At 46.0% G+C, this 27,060-nt stretch overlaps 1 protein-coding gene across 1 annotated transcript in view; it reads left to right on the top strand.

The window, feature by feature from the left end:
- WWC1 (WW and C2 domain containing 1) overlaps positions 1-16,790 on the top strand; it is a 115,653-nt gene extending 98,863 nt beyond the window's left edge. The window contains exons 13-23 of the mRNA XM_029050813.2: positions 1,283-1,363; positions 1,724-1,810; positions 2,732-2,924; positions 5,263-5,415; positions 6,016-6,116; positions 7,765-7,891; positions 8,713-8,877; positions 10,049-10,141; positions 13,721-13,954; positions 15,127-15,248; positions 16,014-16,790. Coding sequence (XP_028906646.1) covers positions 1,283-1,363; positions 1,724-1,810; positions 2,732-2,924; positions 5,263-5,415; positions 6,016-6,116; positions 7,765-7,891; positions 8,713-8,877; positions 10,049-10,141; positions 13,721-13,954; positions 15,127-15,248; positions 16,014-16,080 — 1,423 coding nt within the window. The 3' untranslated portion in view covers positions 16,081-16,790. The remainder of the gene's footprint in view (positions 1-1,282; positions 1,364-1,723; positions 1,811-2,731; positions 2,925-5,262; positions 5,416-6,015; positions 6,117-7,764; positions 7,892-8,712; positions 8,878-10,048; positions 10,142-13,720; positions 13,955-15,126; positions 15,249-16,013) is intronic.
- Positions 16,791-27,060: the final 10,270 nt, after the last annotated feature.

The following is a 27,060-nucleotide window of genomic DNA, read 5'->3' as shown; positions in this document are numbered from 1 at the left end:
TTTTGACATTAATTTGTCTTGCTGCCATTGGGTAAGTTTTATCTGCCTGGGACCCGATTGGTCAGCCTCAGGCTCACCCCCTCCAGATCCGGGGTCAGGCAGTTGCCAGAGTTTTTCCTTGGAAGAATAGTCTGTGCTGATTTTGGTATCGAGAAAAGTGTTTCTGACCCTGGGGCTGCCAGCCACTGGAGCGAGCGAGAGTTGTTCTTGGTGCCACATTCAGTAACGCCAAGTCATCCACCCCTGTGTTGTCGCCCAGAGCCCGTGCTGTGCATTGCCACTAACGGAGAGTCCTGAAACTATTCATCAGAGCTTCAGGCTCAAGAGTACAGGCCTGAGAGTCAAAGATCTGGGTTCTCTTCCCAGCCCCACCGCTTGCCTGCTGGGTAACCCTGGGCAAGTTGGGCAAGTCACTTTACTTATCTGTGCCTCAGCTACCCCATTTTTTATGGTATTTCATTCATTCAATTGTATTTATTGAGCACTTACTGTGTGCAAAGCACTGTACTAAGTGCTCGTGTCTGTTTGTTACTGTCCCATTCCTGTTCACAAGCTAACACTGTTAAGCACTTACTGTATTCCGGGCAATATACTAGGCACTGGGGTAGATAGCAGCTAATCAGGTTGGACATAGTTTGTGTTCCACATGGAGCTCAGAATCTTAACCCCCATTTTACAGATGAGGTAACAAGCTCAGAGAATAATAATAATAATGTTGGTATTTGTTAAGCGCTTACTATGTGCAGAGCACTGTTTTAAGCGCTGGGGTAGACACAGGGTAATCAGACTGTCCCACATGAGGCTCACAGTCTTAATCCCCATTTTACAGATGAGGGAACTGAAGCACAGAGAAGTGAAGTGACTTGCCCACAGTCACACAGCAGACAAGTGGCAGAGCTGGGATTAGAACCCAGGTCCTCTGGCTCCCAGTCCTGAGTTTTATCCACTAAACAATGCTGCTTCTACCCATCTGTAAAATGGGTATTAAATAACTGTTCTCCCTCTGTCTTAGACTGTGAGCTCTATGTGGGACAGGGACTTTTGACCAACTTGATTTATCTTGTCTCTACTCCAGTGCTTAATAGTAAACACTTGACAAATACCATAATTGTAATCGGAATGGTTTTTGCAGTTGAAGATATGGTTTCCTGCTAGATCCTCCTTTTGTTGGACCGATTTGGGGACCGGTTATCTCCAGGTTGCCTTCTCAATCTCCAGACATTTTCCTGACCATCTATCTTTTGCGAGCTACAATCATCTCCCCTTCTCTTTTGCCTTTCAGACCGGGAGCCCCAGAAGCTATGGTGTTTGACAGCGATGAGCCGGATGCAGCAGGCACTGCCAGAGTTCAGATTGCCATGAAGTAAGATAGGAAGTGGGGAGTGGGGAAGTGACAGAGATGCTGCTTGTGCAGCATCACCACTATGTGATTTATGTGGGAAGAAGCAGACCCTCAACACTTTCAGTGCCTGACTTGGCCTGGCTCCTTTCACGGATTTCCCAAGAGTTAGGGTGCCTCCAGGAGTTATTTTTTATTGCTGAGAGGTTGCACTTATTGTCTCAATGGGAGACTTTCACAGAAAGTGTAGTGAGAATCATTTAAAGGCAGTTCAGAAGTCTTCAGCAGGTTTGGGTATGTGTAGGTGAGAGACAGAGAAAGGTGCTAATAAGGAAATAATTTATCGACAGGATTAGATGATGTATAGTCTTCACTTGATTTTAGGTACGACGACCAGAACAAGCAGTTTGCAATATTAATCATCCAGCTGAGTAACTTTGCTGCTCTGTTGTTGCAACAAGACCAGAAAATGTGAGTACGTCAATTGAACGACTCCCACAGTACTATTTACTCATCCAAATTATGTCTTTCCCCTCTTAGATCGAGCTCTGTTGGGCCCTGCTTGGGGCAAAGACTGTGTCCGATCAGATTATTGTGTATCCACCCCAGTGTTTATCACAGGCCTGTGTACCCAGTTAGCTGCTTAAAAAATACCTCCATTTATATTGTCTTGTTATACCATTACCAGAGAAAGAAACAGTCTTTCTGTTTGGAGCACAAATAAAGAGTTTTCCTCTTAAAGAAAATACAATATGCTAATCTTGATAATTGTGCTATAGATTTATTTTAAATACTATTATAATTATTTTTTTGTTACAAATAACCATAGGATTCAGGAAAATCCATTTTTTTAGAAAACGGCTATGAGATCATTGGAGTTTTAACTTTCTAGACTGTAAGCTCTTTGAGGGTAGGGATCCTGTGTACCAATTCTATGTTTATTGTACTTCCCAAGTGCTTAATACAATGTTCTGCACAAAATAAGTGTTCAGTGAAAGTCTTTAACTTGTCCTAACTGTAAAATCATTTACAGTTGAGCATTTACATTGTGCAGAGCACTGTACTAAGGGCTTGGGAGAGTACAACAGAGACATGTTCCCTGCCCACAAGGAGCTTACAGTCTAGAGGGGGAGATAGACGTTAAAATAAATTACAGATATGTACATATGTGTTGTGGGGCTAAAGGTGGGGTGACTATCAAGTGCTTATAGGCAAGTGTTTTTTTCAAAGTGCGAAGAGGATAAATTTTGAAGGGAGGCAGGGGAAAAAAAGAGTAGGAAATAAAATAAAAAGTAAGCCCCCTGATATTTTCTTTTTTTGAATTACGGAAGGTACCCAGCAAAAACTTTGAACTTAAACACAAACTAAGTAGGGTTCAATGTTTCCTTTCAGAAATATCCGTGTTGCTGTTCTTCCTTGCTCCGAAAGCACAACCTGTCTGTTCCGGACAAGAGCTCTGGAAGCGTCTGACAATCTTGTATTCAATGAAATGTTCTGGGTGTCGATCTCCTATCCTGCTCTTTACCAGAAGACCTTGAGGGTTGATGTCTGTACAACAGATAAGACCCACCTTGAAGAGTGCCTGGTGAGCATTATCCCAGACTGGGACTTCTTCCTACTAGTTTCCTGTCATAATTATTATTTGTCTCGGCTCAATTAACCCTATTGAAATAGGAAGCTTGTCAGAGGGCTTTGGAAAGGGTCAGTGGCCAGACAGGCTCCCCGTCCACTCCCAAATCCTATCCTATTTTGGTGTGTCGGGGGGAGACACGACTTCCCAGTCTTGGGGCCTGCTGTTTTCAGGAGTTGGGACTGCTCTCCTGAGCATCTCTATCTTGTCTGATGTCACACTTCTCTGAGTGCCATTGCCTTATGCTGGTCAGCTCCTAGCAGCGGGAAGTTTCCACACAAGAAGAAGAATTTTCAAACCTCAAAGCAGATTCTTTTGTGGGGTGGAATGTCATTTCCCTCCCTCCAGCAGTTCTGACTGGCTGGGCTTTGCTGTCTGGCCCTTCCTCGTGCAGTCAGTCAGCAGAGGCCTACCGTAGAGCCCAGAGAGTGCAGAGTGATGTCCTGGATGTTTGGGGGAGCTCATTTTAAGGAATTAACACACTCTTTATAGGTAGTCCAGTTCGCTGACTTTGTGTTAATGATCTGATGGGGAAACAAGCCTGAATTCAAATACGCACACACACACACACACACACACACACACAGAGTCATGACAAGTCTGAGTTTGAGGCAAGAATGGATCGTGAGTCTGGGGGAAGGAGAATGAGTTGGGTTAATCTTAAGAGGCTTCCTGAAGAAAAGTGGTCTGGATGGGATTTAAAAGAGAAGTGTTGGCAAGGAAAGACTCCAGGAGATCTCTCGGTAGCCAGCAGGAGTCCTTGACTGTAGCCAGCCCAGCACCACACTTTGTCAGAATCAGCGTATGAATCGACAATATCTGATGATGAATTGTGTGACTCTGGTGGATAGCGATGATGAGTGCGGCACCTGAAAGATTTCCAAATGCCGTCTCTGCCAGTGAAATATATTTCTGGCCCAGGGGCATTCCTAAATTAGAAAAGAATCAACCTTAGTTTTTTCTTCCTAATTGGCTGCCTTTTCTGTTTCTTCCTAATTGAAATACTGTGATTGCAGGTTGCCATGGCAGCAGCGTGAACCTCTCATTTCATTTGACGCTTGTTTGTACGCAGCTTTCTGTACTTTCTTCTTCTGGGACTCAGAGTCACTGAACATATTATTCAATTAATGGCGTGTCATCCTGTAGTTAAGGGGAGACAGAAACAGGACAAGAGGAGCCTGGGAATGTACGTGTCTGGAAATCCATCCCTTGGGAAGGGACTGGAAATGGATATCATAAATTGTTTAACCACAAACCTTACTGCCTGGGACTGGGCTTGAAGAATTTCTTGGTCACCCCACCTTATATTTCTTCCCCCTGGGCTCCCCCTAATCTTATTCCTAAAGTTGTCTCTTGCACAGCCATGAGAATGGCAGAGGAGATGCAGGCAAGTCAATGACTCCAGCCCACAGCCCAGAGAACTCTGATTTTCAGAGGCAGATGGTCTTTGCTTCTGCCTTCTTCTCCCTCCTTGTGGCCATTTTGCTGCTCATTGACACCTCCTCCTGAAGGAGTGCAGGAAAAGAAAAGGAGATGCACCTTGGCCTGGTTCTTTGTGCTCCCAAGAACACCTCTCTAAGAAGGTTTGGTGGAGTTGACTGAAATTTGAGGTTAAATGAGGTGCTTGGATTATCTATTTGTTATGCAGGCTCTCCCTCTCCCTCCCCACCATCAATCACTCAATCATTGCTATTTACTGAGTGCTTACGGTTAGCAGAGCACTGTACTAAGTGCTTGGGAGAGTACAATATAATAGAGTTGGTAGACAATCCCTGCCTTATAAGGATGTAATCAAGAACTGATGATACCACAAGATCCAAATATTTCTAATTTTTACATGGCTCATTCTCCCTTCAGATTACTCCTTTAGATTGTAACTCTGAGGGCCCAGGCTGGACTGCGTCTTCTCTGAATCCTAGCTCCAACGCTCCCTGACACTACGTAAATTAATGTAGTATATTGTTACATGTGTATTGTTTGCTCTCTTAGCACTCGTATTATTCTTGGCTTTTGTCATATCTGCTTTACATTTTCATGAATATCCATGTTCAGTCCCTGTCTGTCCCATCGAAAGAGTGTAGGCTCCTGGAGGGCTGGGAACTTGGCTGGTTCTTCCTTTGTAAGATTCCTAGATCAGGGTTCCATATCCAAAGGAGACTAATTCCGCTGTCTACTGACTAAATGCCATTAAGGTGGCTCTCACAAAGATTGATGCCACGTCACCTACCCAGAGTACGGATGTGAATCGGTGCTGACTGACTGTGCAGACCTCGACTGATCTCGTTCTTAACAGGGTGGAGCCCAGATCAGCCTCGCTGAAGTCTGCAGTTCGGGGGAGCGGTTGACGCGTTGGTACAACCTTCTCAGCTATAAGTACTTGAAAAAACAAAGCAGAAAAAGCCAGCAAGGAGACATCTGTTCTGGAGTCCCCAGCACTGAAAAAACAGTAAGAAGTGGAGAAAAAAATATAGGCTTCGTTGTGGCAGATGGAGATGGTGGGGTTTACTTATGACAAGTGTTGGGGCTTGTTCCAGAGAATAGTGGAGGCTACTGGGGAGAGAACTGGGAAACGTGAAAAGTATGGTAGTGAAGAAGCAAGGGAACTAATCTGGTAGTGATTAATTGTCATCCCTTCTTATACCAAGTTCCGTGTACTACACATCTGTGACGAGAGCATTGTTCCTGTGTCCTAAAGGGAGCCGGGAAGGACATGGGTTTTCAAAAGCTAATTTACGGTTGGGGCGTTTATGAGTTCATCTGGGAATATGTTTCATCGAAGGCTTTGAAGCGGAACTTGGGCAAAACCCCAGTGTGCAAGTCATCTTCAAGTCTGTTTCTGTGGTGACAATCCTGCAGGTCCACCTGAAGGTGTTCCTGTTGGATGGTCCTTGCGTCTCTCCCCAGCTCATTGTCTATGACCTAGAAATTTTGGATTTTTGTGCGTTTTGATAACACGGTTTAGAGCAAGTAAGATAAGGAGGCAGTTCGTGCTCTCAGATCCAGGAGGAACAAGTATTAACCCTCCCCTGTTCTCCTGTGTATGCAGGACTCTGTGTCTGTGCTTCTGGAGCAGACAGCGGTGGAGCTGGAAGCCGTAGAGAAGAGCCTGGAGAACAGGAACAGCACTTTAACTATGGAAGAAGGCTGGTAAGGTCCTACCCTGTGCACCTTGGCCAGCTCCAATAAATGCTGTTAGGAACTCTTAGGGACAGTATCTTAGCTCTCAGAGAGCCTCTCAACTAAGCCTCTCTGCCTCAAGAATCCCTACTGTTATAATACCACAAAGACTCCTGGGCTTGGCAAGGCCTTCTAGAGGTCGTCTCTTCCGTCTCTTCTGGGATGTAAGCTCGCTGTGGGCAGGAAACGTGTCTACCAACTCTGTTGTGTTGTATCCTCCCAAGTGCTTAGTGTAACTCTCTGCACACAGTAAGCACTCACTAAATACCACTGATGGATTGATGGGGCTGACTGCCAGCCCAAACTATATACAAGGCTGGGTCTCTGGTATTCTGTGAGATCTCCTAGGACCAAGACTCTGGGATTTTCCTCCTCCTCTCTAATCTAAATCTCCCCTGCTTCAGTAGATGCCCTTCCTTTGACTTCAGCCTTCCACTGAGGTGGAAAAGAGAAAGTCTGTATTTTTAGCAAACCCCTGAGATTTGATTAAAATGGGAAGTATCTTAGAAAGTCCTGGCCAAGGAACAATATCTTGGGCCAAATTCCAGGTGTTTGTGGAACATTCCTATCTCAAGCCCACCTTGGGCTCCTCTCCACATTCAGAGAAATGCTCTACAACCTTAAAGGAACTGTAGAATTAGTTTCTGCTATTTATTTTGCTGGAGAGCTTGCTTTAGAGGCTCCCTGCTGCCCTTCCCCATCATACTTCTTTGTGCTCCATTCTCAGTGGCTCAGGGATTCCGAACTTCTTTTGCCCTTGGGCCTCTAATCAGTAATCAGGAACATGTATAAAGTGTTTAAAATGTACAAAACCCTTTATTAAACCCTGGGCAGCAAACACAAATACTGATTTAGACCCAGGCCTTGGCCCACGGGGGTGTTCATAACCTGAAAGTTCAGGAATAGAAAGAAGAGAGGGCAAACACAAAGATCAACAATTTAAATGGAATCAAAATAGGAAAAAACCGGGTACAATTAAGCAGTGGAAAAGCAACAACATTTTACCATCCTGGTCACCTCATAGCATTGTGCAAACAATCTTGTTACCGATGAGGTGGTAATTGTATTCGTTGGGCCTTCCAAGGTGCAGTGCTCTATATTACATATTATATTATCTTGACTCTATTTATTGCCATTGTTCTTGTCTGTCCGTCTCCCCCGATTAGACTGTAAGCCCGTCAAACGGCAGGGACTATCTCTATCTGTTGCCGACTTGTTCATCCCAAGCACTTAGTACAGTGCTCTGCACATAGTAAGCGCTCAATAAATACTATTGAATGAATTACAGTGGCTTCTGCCCACCTTATGCTGCTGCAGTTTGGGGATTTCTCCACAGAGATGATCCTTGGGGAGGAGAGGGCCATCTCAGGACTTGGATCGCCCCTCGGGGAGCACAGATGTTGGGGAGCACAGGGCTATGGCCAAGGTGCAATATCTAGGCCCAGCTGGGTGAGGAACTAGTTTGGTGACTAGTTACAAAGGACCTTTCTGCTCTAGACTGTAAGCACCTTGTGGGCAGGGAACGTATCTACCAACTCTGTTATATTGTACTCTCCCAAGCACTTAGTACAGTGCTCTGCACACAGTGAACACTCAATAAATATGATTGATTTGATAGGCGGGATGAGGAGGAGCCCAATGGTGGCAGTGAGAATGAAGCAGCAGCCGAGGAGGAGGAGGAGGAAGAGGGAGAAGTTTTCATTGACCAAACCTCACCTGGAACAGAAGATTATCCAGCAGTAAAGGTAGGGAGAAGAGATCAGGTAACCGGGCAGAAGAAAAGTCTTTCTACTCCTGACACACTCTCCCTATTTCTATTGTTGTTTCCCCCCCGCCCCCTCCCATATTTCCCTGGAGTTATGAGCTGTTCCTCATAATGCCCCTGTAACTTTCTTCAGGAGGAGGAAGAGAGCAAAATGGCAGTGGCTAATATCATTAGGGGGTTGGGGATTAGGCTCTTCACCTGGAGACAAACCGCAGAGGGCACAATCACCTACCTCACTTCCTTCATTTGGAGAGGAAGGCTCTTCATCCCCCACTCCCATTTTCGGAATTGCCCCCTTTAGTCTAGACAGTAATAAGAAACACAAAGGAACAAAATCAGCTAACCCCAGCTCGTCTCTTCTCCACAACGGTGGCAGGTCTGATGTCCGCATTTTAGTTAAGCCTAGGCAAGGGACTGGGAGTTTGCACATTGGATCCTCAGGCTCGTCCCCAGGTCCTGGCACGTTACTGCCACTCAGCTCTATCCCTATGTCTGCTTATACCTCGGAAGAAACAGGAACTCCGGAAAGTTTCTGACCACCTCAACCCCCCCCATGATCTGGGCTGTGAGACATCTCTTAAAGTGTCTGACTGTCCCGTGCTCCATGCAGAGGGTGATTTACATTCAAAGAAGAGGCCAAGTTGCTACAGAGTCTGCACTGAGTGAAGAAGTCACCAGTCCATATTAGAACTGGGGATGTGAGGTTGGAAGGGGAACCGGAAGCCTCTTGCCCACCATGGTCTGGGGAGGGAGCGCGAGCTCCACGGCCTTTGGCTGAGCGAGTGGCTTCTTCTCCATCAGGTGGACAAAGAGACCAATACGGAGAGCCTGGTGCCCTCTCCCACAGTTGTGCGGCCGAAGGACAGACGGCTCGCCGCCGCACCCGCAGCTCCATTTGTCAGAGGGAGCACGATCATCCGCTCCAAGACCTTCTCCCCAGGCCCACAGAGCCAGTATGTGTGCCGGGTAAGCCAAGACTGGGAAAACACCTCGGGGGGGGGGGGGGGGAAATGGCAGAAATAACCTTTCCCGGGCTTTCTACATGGTTATGGCCATCACTTGGAATAAGAGAATGCCAGGGTCGTTCCTGGAATCGCAAGCTAATGGATTAAAGTGATGTCTTGCCTCCAGACCTGATAGCAAACCTAATCCTGAGGCCTCTCAGAATGTGTGGTTGAGGAGGAAGAGTGCTTCTCCTGCCCCCTAACCAATCCATCCCTGACAGCCATTGGTGGGGAACTCACCAAAGTTTCTGAGAACAGCATGGCTACCCAAAAGAACTTGTCCATCATCTCAGGAGAGTGGGCATGGCTGCCTTAAAAAACCACTCAGTCAATCGTATTTATTGAGCACTTACTGTGTGCAGAGCACTCTACTGTGTGCTTGGGAGAATATAATATACAATAATATTGTAGTCATCCCATATTAGATCTCCATGAGGGCTTGGGCCTGGAGGTGGAGATTTTAAAGGGGAATGAATGTGGGGTAGAGAACCAAGTGGGAGGTTATAGAGATTGATCTAGTTTCAGGTTTAGGAATATCAAGCAGGCTGGGACCATGTCTCCATTTTAAGGAGAGGAAATGGAGCCATTAAATGATTTCCTTTCAGGTGCTTAGGCTCAGAAAGGGCAATCCAAATGTGATGAAATGGATCCTGTCACTTCGCCCTTCCCCATCAGGCCTCTCTCTCCCTACGCAACTGCTGGAATGAGGCCTAGATTAGAATGGAGAGCAGAATGGCCTAGTGGAAAGAGCATGAGCCTTGGAGTGATAGGACTTGGTTTCTAATCCCAGTTCCACCACTGGTCTGCTGTGTGACTTTGGGCAAGTCACTTCTTTTCTGAGCATCAGTTTCCTCACCTGCAAAATGGGGATTAAGACTGTATCAACCCAACTAACTCATATCTACCCCAGTGCTTTGTACAGTATCTGGTGCATAGTAAGCACTTAACACGTAGCATTAAAAAAGACTCAAAAAGAGGAACATACCAAAGGACATTGCCTTGTGCTTGGGCAGGGCAAGTAGGAGGCACAACAGCTTCCGGGTCCAAGTCCCAGGCCAAGAGCTTACCCATGGTCAGGCTGCCAGAGTTAGATCGTCTGCCCTCTCATTTCTGGTTGTCTTATCTCTTTTCAGTTGAATCGGAGTGACAGTGACAGCTCGACTCTGTCCAGAAAGCCACCTTTTATAAGAAACTCCCTCGAGAGGCGGAGTGTCAGGATGAAGCGGGTAAGAATTCCATTCCCGTGTTTTCCACTTTGTCTCTCTATTATTTTTATACTTTATCTGTATCACTTAGAAAGGAAAATGGACTTGATGATACCAGTCATATCAATCAAAACAAGTATTTTCCAATCATTGAACAAGCTTAATCCTGAACAAGTTGATGAATTAACTCATTTAAAAGCCAAGTCCCTGATGAGGAAAGAATGAAGAGCCAGCCCACCATTTACTCTACTTTTGGATGGAAGGGAGAGAGGAGGAGGAGTGTGGCCTAGTGGAAAGAACATGAGCCTGGGAGTCAAAGGACTTAGATGATAATTCTGGCTCCACACATCTGTTCTGTGACCACGAGCAAGTCACTTAACTGTTCAATTTCCTCATCTGTAAAATGGGGTATTCCAAACCTGTTCTCCCTTCCACTTAGACTGTGAACCCCATGTGGGACAGGGATTGTGTTTTCACCTGATTATGTTGTATCTAGTGCAATGATTTACATTTAGTACAGTGATTACACATAGTAAATACTTAAATACCACAACTCTTATAGAGGGAAAGGGAGAAAGGAGGTTCTGCTATGGAATTTGTATGGTAACATTTCAGAGGCTCCATACTTAAGTAAATATTCAAAGATAAGGAGGTTGTGAGTGCTAAGCCCCACTCTGCCGATAGATGATCCCAGTTGGGAGATAGGGGAAAGAACAGGGCCACCTTAAAACTTTGGAAATCCCAGAACGTTTAAGTGGGGTGGTTTTGTAGGGAAAAGAGACAAAGTGAGGAACTAGGTAGATTGGAGAGGGGAGCAGGGAAAGAAGGAGTTGATGATAGAGTGGACGATATCAAGAGGGAAAGAGTGGAAGAAGAGGAAAAAACAAGGGGGGGGGATGTTACAGGGAAAAGAGGGAGGAAGAATGAAGGAGGCGGTCAGAAAGAGTTGAGCAGGAGAAGGAAGGGAAGGGAGCAAAAAGGGGGGAAAGGATTGGGTACTGTCCCTGAGTCACTAATTTTCACACTTTGCCAGAAGCCAGGGAGCAAGAGCTGCAGCAGCTCCAGCCTCTGTCACCCGGGTTAGCGGTGGAAGAGGAAGACAGGCTTACCCGGGAGTACATCATGGCTGGCCAAACGACCCTACCACTGCCCCCAAGCCAGCAACTCCTCTGTGCCAGCCCTTCTGACGAGCTTTCGGGGCAATCCAGGACTGAGAGAGTGAAGGCCCCAGCCCAGCCTCAAAGCCCAGCTGGCGGGGTCTCTTCAACTAGCAAGCAGTGCACCCCTCTTTCTCCGTTCCCTTGAAGGCATGGGAGAACCCCACAGCTTTCTGGGGGTGAGCTATCCCTCTCTACCCTAAAAGTCCCCACTCCCCATGGAGCAGTGAATACACTCTCTATACCTCCCCCCCAACATACACACACCTCTCCACCCTCCACCCCCCCCAAATCTGGCTATGGAGGAGAGAAGTAAAGGAGAGAAAGAGAAAAAAGTAATAGGGGAAAAGCCTGGGACTCTCCAAAGGGTGTGGAACAAAAGGAGCAGGAATCACTCAAAGGATGGAAGTGGGGGGAAGAGGAATGGGAATTGAGCTAGAGAATTAAAATCCCTGACAGGATCCAGGAGAAGAGAGGCAAGCAAAGTAGCAAGTGATTGATGATCAGCAAGAATTAATTTCTCTGAAGATTGAGTAGTTGATAGATAACAATTGCTTTGGGTTTTGGGTTTTTTTTTTGCAATTTATATTTAGTTGTTCGATTTCTGACCATTCTTTTAATGTCCAGCAGAAGCTTATAACTGGTAATGAATTGGCCATCTCTTTGTTGGGGAAAAACTGCATTTTGATTGATTTTGCTCTGGACAGAGCGAGAACTCACTAAATATATAATCAGTGTGCTAGTGGCTTGGGAGGCTATGAAGAGAGAAAGTTAGATCAGTACCTATCCTTGAGGAAGTTAGACTCTAAGGGGTGAAGCAAACATGGAAAGATAAACAGAGTGATTTTTAAACATGAGAAATTAGTCAGGTATCATATCTACCAACTCCTTTGAATTGTACTCTCCCAAGAGCTTAGTACAGTGACCTGCACACAGTAAACCCTCAATAAATACCGTTGATTGATTGAAAATACAATTTCTCTGGAAAAATTGGTCCATCAAACACTTTAGTTCCAGACCTGCAGCCTAGAATTAAGGGTTTAGTTCCTCTATCAGACCGGAAGCTGTTGACATAGAGAGAGTTTGCATTGCTTGATTTTGCCTCCCTGAGGAAAAGCTGTGGCTGTCAAATAGGGCTTCTTACTATCTTCTGCTGAAACAAGAAGTTGGGGGTTTTGAGAGCGCCTCTCAGAGGGCAACAGAATCTGAAAGTGCTCTTCTAGAACCAGCTGGAAATTTAGTACTCAGAAGCTGGCCTGCCGTTCCCTTGTCAACGCAGTTCTGTTCCAGAAAAAGAATGGAGGGGTGTGGGGAAGTAATCCAGGCTGTGTGCTGTGTGAATCTGCATGAGATGAGGGAGAGCTCTCTCTCACCCACACTCAGGGCCAGTCCCCACCTTCCACAGGCAGCTGACCTCTGCTGATTACATGTTTACCAAACTGGGGTAAATCCAGAGTGCTCTTCCCCTGGGCAACCTGACAGAGAAGAAAGTGGAAGAAATGTGAAAGATCCTGAGGGCTTCGAGGTAGAGATTCTCCTCCCAAGGCGAGACTAGTGGTTGACCTAGGTTTGGGGCACAGTGGGCAAGGCTCCGGGGTTGGGGACTCTTGTCTAGCACATGCTGGTGAGCATTCAATTCTGATTTCTTAGGTTGGTGATTGGATTTCCAGGATAAGGATGAGCCCAGTCAGTATCCAGGCTGCCCAGTCAGCATCCTGACAGAGAGAATGCCAGTACCGTTAACTTTGCTCTGGGGACCGGGATGGGCAGCCTGTCAAGTAAATCTGTAAAAATTGGCCATGCAAAAGCTAACCAAAAAAGAAAGTCATTCTTGGCTCTCCCTTCTGAGGAGCTGCTGACTCATGCCTTGAAGAGACTCCTTTCAGACTCTGCCCATCTGTCTTCCAAGACAAGTAAAGGAAAGGAGTCTGAGGCCCTGTTTTTTGGCAAGGTCAGGGGACAGCTAGGAGGGTGGGGGGATGTAGGTGAGGCCTGAGGAGGTTGTGGAAAAGGAAGATGGGGTGCTCAGTGAGAAACTTGGCCTGAGATCAGATCCGGTTCTCACCCCAACTCCCTCTTTTGTGGAGAGCAGCATGTCGATATCAAATTCATTCATCCAATCAATTGTATTTAGTGAGCACTTACTGTGTGTAGAGCACAATACTTAGCATTTGGGAGAGTACAATATAACAATAAACAGTAGCACTCCCTGCCCACAAGGAACTTAGAGTCTAAAATTCCTGTTGTCCAAATAGGAGTTCCTGATAACCAGCCATCATCTTTGCTGAGTTAATGTAGTAGGCAGTAGTAGAGTAGATGTGATGCGAGGAGCTTCAGAATACACGAGGAATGGGCTAATAACCGATAAGCGGAATGTACCGCACCCGGCTTCTCGCAGACCTGCTTCTCATTCAGTCAGTGATAGCCATCTCCATCCTTCCAGCCATCGTCCGTGAAATCCTTTGGAGCCGAGCGCCCCATCCGAACCTCGTTGGATCTAGAACTGGATCTGCAGGCTTCCCGGACCTGGCACAGCCAGCTGACGCAGGAGATCTCCGTGTTGAAGGAGCTGAAAGAACAACTTGAACAGGCAAAAAGCCACGGGGAGAAGGAGCTGCCTCGGTGGGTGAGGGAGGACGAGCGGTTCCGGCTTCTGCTCAGGATGGTGGAGAAACGGGTGAGTGTCGGAAACGGCTCCGAAGGCAGGACCCCCAACTTGGGACTGAAGGTGGGAGGGAAGCTTTGCCTCAGAGCCGAGGCCCGCCAGCGGGCTCCGGGAGGTGGCTGGTCCCATCACCCACGGTGTCACTGGCTCAGGTCGCCCGGACAGCTGAGGGCAACACTGGGCTGCGGATCAATTTAGTCTTAGCGATTCTAATTTGTAAAAAGGCTAGAGGATTTGAGGCTTTCCACACAGGCCCAAGGAAATGTACATTAAAAACTTACGAGATTATTTTGCTGTTGCCTTCAGAATGCCCCTTGATCTTCCCGAGTTTCACAGAGTCCATATTTCATTTATGGGAAATGATCTGTGAGTGCCATCGCTGAGGGTGATGATTACATTTCCAGGATAGTGATCCCCCTTCAGCACCCTACTATCTAAGTCCAGGAAATGTGACACCAAACCATGTAAGAGACAAACCCTAGAAATTGCAAGGCTCAGAGCCACTGAGGACCTGCAAGTCTACCTTCCCTTACACTTCTCCAGGGTGCTACAGATATTCATCAGGAAGAGTGCTGCATCCTGCACAACTTGTAAGGTGCCAAATAATTATTCTCTGTGAATCCAGTTTCTCCAAATTAGCATGTCCTTCAAGAGATACACAGTCATTTGGGTTATTAACTGCCTTTTATGGCATATAAGCGCTTACTATGTGTCAAGTACTGTACTAAGCACTGGGATAGATGCAAGCTAATCAGGTTGGACTCTGGCAGTGTCCCACCTGGGGCTCAGAGTCTTAATGCCCATTTCCCAGATGAGGTAACTGGGATACAGTTAGCCAGCTTGCCCGAGGTCACACAGCAGGCAAGCGGTAGAGCCTGAATTAAAACCTGATTCCCAGGCCCAAGCTCTATCCACTAGGCCATGCCGTTTCTCCTACTTGGAAGAATCCTGCTCTGTCCATAGGATAGAGTGAGTTTAAATGCCAAAGAAAATCTCCCTCACAATGCAGAGATTTTAGCCCCACCTCTTTATCCTGTTGAATCTGGCTACCTGAGTGGACTGTGTTACCTTCAGGAGACTTTGTATCTTTCACATTAAAATGAGATCTCTTTCCATTGATTGAGCTAAATTAGCAGACTGCGGGTCTGAGTGTACTCAGAGCCCGGGATGGCTTTGCCCCACAGGCCGAGCGGGCTGAGCACAAGTGCGAGCTGCGGGCAGATAAGATGATGAGAGCTGCGGCCAAGGATGTGCAACGATTACGGGGTCAGAGCTGTAAGGAGCCCCCAGAAGTGCAGTCATTCAGGTGGGTGAAAGTGAATCCTTTCCCTTTGGTCTCTCATTTTGTCCTCCATGTATGTAAGTGTGTGCCCTTCTCTTCTTTTCAATCAGTGGTATTTATTGAGCATTTGTCCTGTGCAAAGTACTGTATTAAGAACTTGGGAGAAGACAGTAGAGTAAGTAGATATGATCCCTGCCCTCGAGGAATAGTAAAGTAAATTAAAGATAGGGGAAGCAGCAGAGTAAAAAGATACGAACAAAAATGCTGGGGGGCCCGTTGAGTGCTTAGGGGATGAGGGCTCGAGTAGAGGGGAGAAATTGGATGGGGAAATGGCTCCCATTCATGTGGCCGCCTGCCTAGCACTGGCGCTCTGGATCAGTTGAGCGATTGCCTGCTCCCAAGTCTTCCCCCGTGATGTAAGAGCCCTCAGACGCTCTTACCCGTGGCTGCCTGTATTGGATCTCGGCACAGTGCTACCTAATTTGTCAGACTGCCTCATTTAATGAATAAGCCACCTGCCCGGGCCCGTATCATTACATTCTTTTCACCCAGTAATTAGAGGGGATTGGCTGAAGAGGCTTCGTCATAAATATAGTTTGGGACGATTGAGCAAAGGTGGAAGAGGCATAATGACAATCACGGGCATCGGGGGTCAGGTGGAGTAGAGCCAGAATATGCTGGAAATCCGGGGCTGTTGCCTTGGTTCTTGAGCGGTTTGACTCGAATCTGAACAACCGAGGTGGGGCCGGGGACCCCTGAACTAATCCAAGGTGCTGTTGTCTTTTCCAGAGAGAAGATGGCATTTTTCACCCGGCCCCGGATCAACATCCCGACCCTTTCAGCAGATGATGTCTAATCGCCATAAAAGTATTTTTTTTTTTGTCCCACTGGCTGTGACATGGAGAGTTTGGTGTGGCTAAAGTTATTTATATGGTGTAATGAAGGTACCAAGTCATATGTACATTAGAGGTCTTGTCAGGTTTTAAGATAAAAGATTTTTAGTTTTCAATTTTACCATTATTATAAAACCAGCATTAAAACAACAAGATTGTATAGTTTGTATATTTAGGAATGTATTTTTGAGAGAAAATTTAAATGAGCTGAAGGCAGTGTAAAGTGGCTGCTCTTCTTAAAATAAAATGATTTAGGATTTTTTTGTACAGCTCTACCTTTTAGAGGTTTTACTGCAATAAAAGAATGTGGAGGCCCCTCCCTCCTAAAAAGGGTGTCCTTCAGTGATCAGCACAGCTGGATTTTCCTAGTTCGGTATTTTGTACGATGCTGAGAAACAGAAGCACAAAGACCTACAGGAACCATTTTGGATTGTTAAAGTGCTGTGAACGATTCTTCGCGAGCTGCCATGGTGTTTTCCTTTTGGCTGCACTTTAAGAAGAGGGTGTGATCTCCTACCCCGGCCGCCCGGGGGGCCAGCGGCCATCTTGGCCCACACGTCCGAGAGGGGTCTGCCTGTGTAAGTTTCAGCTGCCCAGTGACACCACCGAGGTGGGAGGAGGGCTGTGGAGAACTTATTTTAACTTGGTCAATAAAGTGGCCTTTCTGAATGAAGCTTTTTTTCTCCCCCTCCATTTCATTAGTGCTTGGCTCTTCCTGTTTGCCTGTGTTCTCATATCCATCCTTATTCCAACTCCTCTTCACCTCTTATTCGTGGGTGACTTTCACTTTTCCCTCCTGCCTTTTTTTCTCTTTAGCAAATTGAATTTCCTCCCTCATTATCACATTCACTCTATCGGGGCCCATATGGATCAGTGTGAAAGATCCCGCAGGGCCCTTCCCTGATGGAGCTTAAAAAAAAAAAAAATTGGTTTTTCTTTTTCGTTTTCTTATTTCCATTGGTTTCTGGTCCTTCCTGATCCCTCTGATCTGTGGGCAATGTTCGTGACATGTTTTTCTGCATCCTAAAAGATGAAGGGTGAGGGGAGAGAACAAAAAATAATTGGGAGTGAAGGAATGGGGAAGGAGAAGCAAGTAATGCCCCTCCTGAGGCAAAAAGCCCCTCACCACATGGTGTGGCTCTACCACACCCTAAGCCAGGACTTCAGCCCCCTCCCCACCGCACCCCACCCTCCCATCCACCAGTCATTGTCAGACTGCCCTGAGCCCCATCAAGTGGAGAAGGCCAGGCCTTGAAGCTGCTTTAGCCCAAGATTGGGAATAAGGGCAGTTGATGAGACCTATCTGAGCCATGGGTAGATGGGGCTGATTGGAGGGGCCCACATGGGGCGGTTCATCACACAGGGTGGTGTTCTGAAGCTCTTGATTCTTAATGTCCCCCAAAGACATAGATGTGCCCAGAATTCAGAACTGCCTTCTATTCAAGTCTTACTACCTGCCCCGCAACATGACTCCTGAAAATCCACAGTGGGAAATGGGGGTGGAAATTCACACAGAGCAATTCACCCTACCCTCACTTCTGGAACATTGCACAGTGTAGTGTTTGTGTGGTGCACAATTATCCAAATTATCCAGGAAATTAAGGACTAAAAATATACTGTAGGCTGAATGGATACTCTGGGCTGAAAAGCCTATCTGAATATTTCAGATATTTCCCTTTCAAAAATATCTATCTGAATATTTTAGGAGAAGTATTTTGGGTGATATAATTATCCAATTTTCATGTGTAGGCACAGCCACAGTGTGCAGTGCTTCTCAGACTACAGATTAAACGGGGAATAAGCAGAAGTCTTATCCATGGTGCTGAGGTGCAGAAAGCACCCTCCTGCTTCTTGCACCTGTTGGTCCAAGGAAGGAATTCCTTATTCTCCTGCCAATTTGTGTGAGGGAGCATCCTTGGGAGTGTTCTTGGACGAAACAAGTCCAGTTCACGACAAGTCTGGGAAAATGTCTTCGGTTGACATAAATTTCATGCCAGGGTTTCAGCAAATTGCGAACACATCAAAATGTTGGGGATTTTTTTTTCCCCCAATTTTCTCTCTCACAGAAAGGGTATGACTTTATTCTGGTATGTTGGTACCAAGATTTATACCAAATATTTGACTCCTCCCCAGGTGACAGCACTTCCCTCTGGGAACTTTGCCAGGTTTCTGGATATTTTATTGAAAGACATTTGGACTTTCTCTCGGAGAATATGGGTATGTGGCCATGACTTCTCTCTCCATGGAGCCCCGTGCTTTGATTCTGACTCTGGGCACCCTGAAGGAGGAAAAGTTCCAAACGATTCTGGGACAAAAGAAAACCGAACTCAACCAGGCTTTACCGGTTCCTGCAAACTGCCAGGTGATTTTAAACAACAGCTCTTTGGAGATGTACACAATAACTTTACATGTGCTGAAAAAAGATTTCAGTAAGCAACATCTAAGATGTCACCAAAACACAGCTGTAAATTACTTCTATAAATGTCAGAATCATAAACTGCCTTTAAAAATCCAACCTAAAGGTAATTACTCTAATCCTTTGTCCCATAAACAGTTAAGCAAAGTCATATTCCCAGTAAAAAGAGGAAGCTATTCATTCCTGTTGGCCTGGGAGAGTAAATCAGAATATGGGCCCACCTTTTTTTTTTTTCTTATAAGGCCAAGTTACAAATTAGTGGGTGATAGGGGTTTTTTCTCTCTTCTTGCAGGCGGAGGGGGCCAAGGCAAATGAGGTGTTTGGCTTTGCAAGATTTGAAGTTATACATTAAAATTATTTTTAAAGTATTCTTTCTGTAATTTTTGCTTATGTTTACCATAATTTGAAAGAATGCCTTTGGGTTATGTTAACATAACAGGAAAATGCCGCCCTCTTGATGCCTTACCCTTTTATTCCTGGACTCCTTCCTTTCTAGAATAGCTGTTCAAATGGCATTTCCTAGTTCTCCCACTTGGTTAGAATCAAGGGGCAGAGACAGCTAAAAAAAAAATTGCAAATTATTTTAAATAGAACAGTCAGCGGGTGACTTTATTATCTAAGACCTAAGATCCTTTAACGACTACCATTTGAATGGATGCCACACGTGCAACACGGTAAGATTTTTATTCACTTATGCCCGGTCCGAAATAGCAAAGTGAAGAGGGGAATGCAGGGAATGATTCTGCTAACTCCAGGAAAACAAACAAAAAACCAAGCCCTTTACTCATTTACCTGGTTTTCAGGGGAAAGAAGATTTGGGGGTTGAATTATTGGGAAAATTGCCTAAAACCAGATCTTCACTTGGCTAGAATAAGACTTGGTTTTGAAATAGACCTTAGATCCAGGAAGAGTGAGAAGGGGCTGTTTATATTTGTTCTTTGGGAGCTGATGAGGGAAAAGGGCTGTTCCCTACTGAGAAGATGCATTCGACTGTCATGAAAAGAATACCCAGAGAGAAACGTGTCCTATGTTTGAAGACAAAGTTTCTGATGATGAGGCCAGGCTCATGGATGTGAGATGATGCTGGGATCTCAGTGCAGTCGACAACCAACCCACTTGCGTGTAAAGTTTGGCTTTTGCCTCGTGTTCTGTTTGCCCCTCACAAGTGGATTTTACAACTTTCAAATCTGCTCTTTGTTATCCCGACTTACCGAAGACTGTCCTCAGTGAGAACTACCCTTCTCCTAATTGGTGCTTGACCCACCATCAGCCGCAGTGGTATTTACTGAGTGCTTACTATATGCAAAGCACTGTCCTAAGTGCTTGGGAAGGTGTAATACAACAGAGTCAGCAGTCACATTCCAAGCCCACAGTGGGCTGAAGGTAGTCTGCTGCTAGACTGCAGTGTTTGAGATGTTTCAGTCTTTTTAAAATATTCCTTCTGCCCTCCCTCCTTCAGTATGCCCCATTCCAGTTTGTCACAGAGGAGCTGCTATCATCCATTCTTCCAAAGTCTGGCCCAGCAGAATTATGATAAGCAATGCATCAATCCTAGTCAGTTATTCAAGGACTTCATTGTATATTTATTGATCACCTACTTTTTGCAGAGCACTAGGGAGAGTATGGTAGATACAGTCCCTACCCCCAAGAAACTTATGATCTAGCAATTTTTCTTATCTTTAAATAAGAGTAATGATGGTAATAGTCGCATTAAGCCCTGGCTATCAATCAGTAGTATTTACTGTACACTTACTCTGTGCTTCACTGTACTAAGCGCTTGGGAGAGTACAATACAGTAAGCACGAAATAAATACAATTGAATGAATACAACAGAGATTCGTAGACGTGTTCCCTACCCACAAGGATCTTACACTTTAGGGGTGTCGACAGACATTAAAATAAATTGCTATGTGAAAAGCAGTGGGGAAGATAGAAGATAATCTAGTTGGACTCGTTTCCTGTCTCGCAAGGGGTTTACAATCTATGAACATTCTTTGTTATTATTGCTAATAATAATCATGGTGATGACAATGTTATCTAAGTGCTTGGGTGCCCAGCACTTTGCTAAACACTGGGAAAAGTATATGATGATGGGGCAGACACGGTCCCCATCCCACACTGGGCTCCAGGTGTAGGAATATTTGAGATTAAGATTAAAAGACTAGGCTGATTAAAACAGCTCAATAAATATGTGTCTTCTGGGCCAAGTCCTGTTTTGGCCATTGTTTTCACACTGTCAATCTCTCAATGGGCACGTTCCTTTCTTAATTCAATATTCTATTCATTTGCCTCTCTGTGAATTGTTGGATGGTGTCCTGCTTTGGTAGACGACAGAGCCGATATCAGCCCTTTTAGCTCTTTCACGCATCTGCCCGAAGCCCTTAGGGATGGTTCAAAAGGTGTCACCGAAGCAACTGGAAAGTAAACATTACAGGTAGAAAAGGGCTGAGGTAACATCTTGGGCAGGTGGCAAAGCAAGAAACTTCTTGTCCGGAGTGGATCAGAAACCTTAATTCAGCATTTTCTCTTTCTAAAGTGTGGTCAGCTACCTTTTTTCAGCAGACTGGGAAGGTTTATTAAGTTATCCACAGGCTGTGGTCATGAAGGAGAAGAGAGAAGAGGGCTTCTGTGAGATGGAACTTCCAAATAGGGGTAATATCAAAATTCACAAGATTTTAAAACGTTCCCTCTCCTCTTGCCCGTTTTCTCCCACTGCATTCATCCACTCCCCATCTACTCTTTCCCTTACCGTGCATTGTTTTCCCTTAACCCCTTCTTTTTTGATAATAATCCTCTGATGCCTTTTCGACCTTTCTTCACATTTCCCTTCCATTCACTTTTAAGAACAAGCAATTTTCTTTGTCCTCTGCTCCTATGTGTTTCCTTTCATACTTTTCTGCTTTCCTCATCTTTAAGAACAAGCAATTTTCTTTGTCCTCTGCTCCTATGTGTTTCCTTTCATACTTTTCTGCTTTCCTCATCTTTGTCATTTCCCATTTAATTTTTTCCCTTTTCAATTTCTCTTTCCCCATTACTCTAGTATGTCTTCCTCTTTACAGCCTGTGATTCTTCTTGTTTTTCTTTATTTTTCATTCTTTCTCCTTCAGGAGACTTGTGCAATCCTCCCACCAAGATATAATAATGATGGTATTAAGTGCTAACTGTTTGCTGAGCTCTGTGTTTAGAGAGACTTGCTGGCAGCAGTGAGGCACTTTTTGGGTTTTGGGTGTTTTGTGGGGTGCCCTCAACTGAACTCTTGCTCCCCAAGTGGGCTGATCAGTGTGGGGAAAGTTCAGCTCTCTGGGCCTCTAGAAGCTTCTGAGCCCCAGATCTGTTGAGACTTCACTGGGGAGGAAGTTCACCTGCATTAGGCCAAAGGATTGGAAATGAGACATGGACTCTAATCCTAGCTCCACCACCTGCCTGCTGTGTGACCTTGAGAAAGTCACTTAACTTCTCTATACTCCACTTCCCTCATTTGTAAAATGGGAGTTCAACATCTGATCTCTCTCCTACTTAAGACTGTGAGCCCCACGTGGGGCAGGAACTGTGTTTGACCTGATGATCTTACTGTGGGCACACAGTTGTCTTTGCAGTCTTATGCTGTCGAGTCGTGTCCGACCCATAGTGACGCCATAGACACAGCTCTCCCAGAACGCCCCACTTCCATCTGCAGTCGTTCTGATCGTGTATCCGTAGAGTTTTCTTGGTAAAAATACGGAAGTGGTTTACCATGTGCACACGGTAGTGCTCAATAAGTGCTATTGATGGTGTTGATGATCTTGATTCTACCCAGCACTTAGTGTTTGGCACATAGTTTTAGCACTTAACAACAACCACAATCATTATTTTCTTCTCCACTCGCCTTTAGATCCTCCAAATCATCGCCGCTGATGCTGCGATGGCTGGCTGCGAGCTCGTGGCGAGCTGTGTTTCTGAGGGATACGAGCTCTCCGTCCTACGCTAGCTTGGGTCCCAACTCCCATTGACGCTAAGACCCGTCAAGCTTCATGTTCTGGGAACGCTCGCCTAGCCCTCGTGGTGGAGAGCCGGGAAATGGTAGTCCCCGTTGGCCAAAATCTGCAGCCTGAGATATAACAGCGACCACCTTGAATTTTGCGTTTTCATGTTTCTTGTCTCTTTGGTCCCCACAACCCTTCTATGTTGCAGTTTAACTCCTTTCCATTCCCATTCCCTCTTTCCTCCATTTTGAACCTCTGAGGATTGGGAAAGGCCCGGGTTTGAGCTGCGCTGAAGTGAGTCTTGGGTCAAGTCCCCAACTTTTCATTCTAGGCAAGAGGAGAGTCTTGCCTAGAGTCTTGACCCGGACGCACTTTTCCACTTTTTCAATCCAACTTTTTATTCTAAGTAAGACGCTCCTCCTAGAATCTCAGTTCATTCATTCAATAGTATTCACTGAGTGCTTACTGTGTGCAAAGTACTGTACTAAGTGCTTGGAGACAGTGCCTCAGTGCCACTGGGGGATTGAACCACTTGCCTCTTGCCCACCACTCCCTCCCAGGACGCACAACTGGGACTGCCTCCGACAACTAGGCATTGGGCCAAATCATCAATAAGATAATCTCTAGTACTGCCCAAAGTCAGGACTTGCACAAATGCATAATTAGTTGCTAAGAACGGAATTGCTGTGCTCTCATATTAAAAGCTCCTCAGAGACAGGGCATCCTGTCTGTTTGCGGATCAACAAATCATCAAGTGCAGAAAGTGAGCCAGCAGAACAAGCACCATTAGAAAGCTGGCATCGTTAAAGAGAACGATAGTAACTACTAATAATTATTATTGTGGCATTTAAGTTCTTTCTATGCGCCAAGCTCTGGGGCAGATTGGAAATAATCAGGATGGGCACAGAGGGGCACAGTTTCTGTCCCAAATGGGGCTCAGAGTTTAGGGGGGACAACTGTACCATCATATAGGTGAGGAAACTGAGGCACAGAGAGTTGAAGAAGCTCAAGGTCACACAGCTGGCAACTGGTGGAGCTGGGATTAGATCCCAGGACCTCCGATTCCCGGCCTATGCTCTTTTCATTAGGCCACGTTGCTTCCTTAAAGATTGAACAAGAAACACTGTGAAGCAGCGTGGCTTAGAGCACAGGCCTGGGAATCAGAAAAACCTAGATCTAATACTGGCTCTGCCATTTCTCAGTCACAGTCAGTATTTATTGAGTGCTTTCTGTGTGCAGAGCACTGTACTAAGCACTTGTATGCTGGGTGACCTTGGGCTAACGTCTCTGGGCCTCAGTTATTTCATCTGTAAAATGGGGATTGACTCCATGCAATCGTATTACCTTGTATCTACCCCAGCACTTAGAACAATGCCTGGCGCTTACTAAGCGCTTAACAAATACCATAAAAAAGTCTTCAATAACAAAGGTTTTGAAGTTAGATATATGACATTGGAGGGGACTCCTAGAAATCGAGGCATCCAACCCTAAGCTTTGCCTCACTGCTTCTGATCAAAGCTACAGCCAATCCAATTCAGTGTCATTAAGAAATCACCACTGTTCTTTTTGCATTCACAGATTGGTAGTTGCATTTATTTGAAGTGTCAGTCCTCACCTTTCAACTTGCAGAGATGGCTACTGGTCGTACTGGCTTTAGTCTAACGGGCAGGTAATAAATACTGCCTGATGCTGGTAGTGCCAGGATCTAAAACCACGTAATCCTGAGCGTAATATCTGGACTGAACTGGAGTTGTAGGAGGTGGCTGCTAAATATAGTCTATGGAATCTTTCTGCCTCTTGAGCACTTGGGCTGCATGTTGGTTGGGGGTCCAGGCCACAGATGGGTGACGGAGAGCCAGAGGGGGAGAGGAGAGACCATCCAGAGTGGTTACTCTGAGCCAAAAGTGGGAGGAGGAGGAAGTGGGGCAATTGGGGTCAGGCCTCGTGCCGCTCCCAGTTCTGCTGCAGCCTCCCGCTGCCCTGACCACGTGCCTCTGGGACATGTATAGAAACGTAGCCCACTTACTGGATGCGGTTACAAGGATGAGATGGCCAGAAAGAGCACAGAAGCCCTTCTCTTCTCTTCTTCTCCCTATCCCTCCTCTTTCCTCGGGCCCAGCTCTGCCTCTTTCTGGAATCAACTCACTACCATCACTTAGACCAGATTTCTCTGCAGGACAATATATATAACCGGCCCTACTGCTTCCCATGCGCTCCTTCCCTCTGTGATAGATTAGCATCCCTAAGGCACAACTGTCACAACAAAAGTGTATTTAAAGAGACTAGTAGGCTCCTACACGTGGAAGAGACCTCACTAGGTTATCAGGTTTGATATTTCCAGGGGTGGAGAGATTCTACAATCTCCCTCAATAGTCTGATCTGTGGTTTTATCATCCAGGTATTCAAGAGTTCTTCCTTTTTCACGGTATTTGTTACGCACTTACTCTGTTCCAGGCACTGTACTGTGTGCTGGCAGTTGTGCTTAATCCAAATGTAATTTTTCACCCAACATGCTTGTTATTGTCCTAATATCCTGTCAGAAGGACAGTGGTGACTGGGTTTCTACTCTCCAACTTTCAAAGCCCAAACTCGCCTGATTCTGGCACGTCAATAATACCTCACTCGAGACCATCAAAGATCAACAAGCAAGTTACTGTTTAGACTGTGAGCCCGTTCTTGGGCAGGGATTGTCTCTATCTGTTGCCGAATTGTACATTCCAAGCGCTTAGTACAGTGCTCTGCACATAGTAAGCGCTCAATAAATACTACGGAATGAATGAATTAATGAAAGCCAAAAATATTCAGGTAATTGCAACCTGATTAAAGTATGAGTTCGATCTTTGCCCATAAGGAGCTTACAGTCCAGCAGGATAAACAGAAGTATCCTGGGATTATCAGTCATTCAGGGACCCTTGAGGGCTAGGGTTCCTTTGGGAGGGATCTGGTCCAGGAACATTCCAGCCCCGAAACCCCTCGCCAGTTGGAGTGGAGCATCCCTGTGAGACCAGGGAAGGCGGAAAGGGAGTCTATACCCCTTTCGGGACCCTTCTCTCCAAACCTGCTGGAATGTTTGGAGGAAAGGGCCAAAGTTAAAGCAGCCCTAGCGTAAAGAGCCTAGGCCAGGGAGTCAAAGGACCTGAGTTTTAGTTCCAGCTCTGCCTCTTGTCTGCTGTGTGACTCTGTGTGACTTTGGACAAGTCGCTTCTCTGTTAAGCTGTTTATAATAGTGTTGGAAGACACGTTTCTTGCCCCCGTGAACCTGTTCAAAAGCACCGATCCCTAGGTGGGCACCCAAACCACCTCATCTGTAAATTGATAATAATAATGTTGATATTTGTTAAGCGCTTACTATGTGCAGAGCACTGTTCTAAGCACTGGGGTAGATACAAGGTCATCATGTTGTCCCACATGAGGCTCACAGTTAATCCCCATTTTACAGATGAGGTAACTGAGGCACAGAGAAGTTGTGACTTGCCCACAGTCACACAGCTGACTAGTGGCAGAGCAGGGATTCAAACCCATGACCTCTTACTCCCTAGCCCGGGCTCTTTCTACTGAGCCACGCTGCTTCTCAAATGATGATGGTATTTGTTAAGCGCTTACTATGTGCCAAGCACTGTTCTAAGCGCTGGGGCAAATACAAGGTCATCAGGTTGTCCCACATAGGGCTCACAGTCTCAATCCCCACTTTACAGATGAGGTAACTGAGGCACAGAGAAGTTAGGTGACTTGCCCAAGGTCGCAGAGCAGACAAGTGGCAGTGCCGGGACTATGGGGATTGAACCTGTGAGCCTCACATGGGACAAGGACTGTGTCCAACCTGATTTGCTTGCATCCACCCTAGCAACCACCTGGCACGTTGTAAGCGCTTAACAAATACCAGAATTATTATTATTACCAGTATTTTGACCACTAGTAATCACAGTAGTATAATTAGAGAAGCAGCTTGGCTCAGTGGAAAGAGCCTGGGCTCGGGAGTGGTTCTAATTCCAGCTCCGCCGCTTGTCAGCTGTGTGACTTTGGGCAAATCACTTCACTTCTCTGGGCCTCAGTGGTCTCATGTGGAAAATGGGGATTAAGACTGTGGAGCCCCGTGTGGGACAACCTGATGACCTTGTATCTACCCCTGCGCTTAGAACGGTGCTTGGCAAATAGTAAGTGCTTAACAAATGCTATCATTATCATTATGATTAGAAGTAGTATTATGCAGTGTAGCTTAGTGGAAAGAGCCCGGGCTTGGGAGTCAGAGGTCGTGGGTTCCAATATCTGCTCCGCTGTTTGTCAGCTGGGTGCTTTTGGGTAAGTTAGTTAATAAGAATAAGAATAATGATGGCATTTGTTAAGTGCTTACTATGTGCAAAGCACCGTTCCAAACGCTGGGAGGATGCAAGGTGATGAGGCTGTCCCACATGGGGCTCACAGTCTTGATCCCCATTTTCCAGACGAGGTCACTGAGGCCCAGAGAAGTGAAGTGGCTCGCTCAAGGTCACACAACTGCCGAGCGGCGGGGCCGGGATTAGAACCCCCGACCTCCGACTCCCCGTCCCGGGCTCTCTCCACCGAGC

Source organism: Ornithorhynchus anatinus, chromosome X1 (assembly GCF_004115215.2).
Source record: "Ornithorhynchus anatinus isolate Pmale09 chromosome X1, mOrnAna1.pri.v4, whole genome shotgun sequence".
Taxonomy (NCBI): domain Eukaryota; kingdom Metazoa; phylum Chordata; class Mammalia; order Monotremata; family Ornithorhynchidae; genus Ornithorhynchus; species Ornithorhynchus anatinus.
This window is presented reverse-complemented; position numbering and strand designations above follow the sequence as displayed.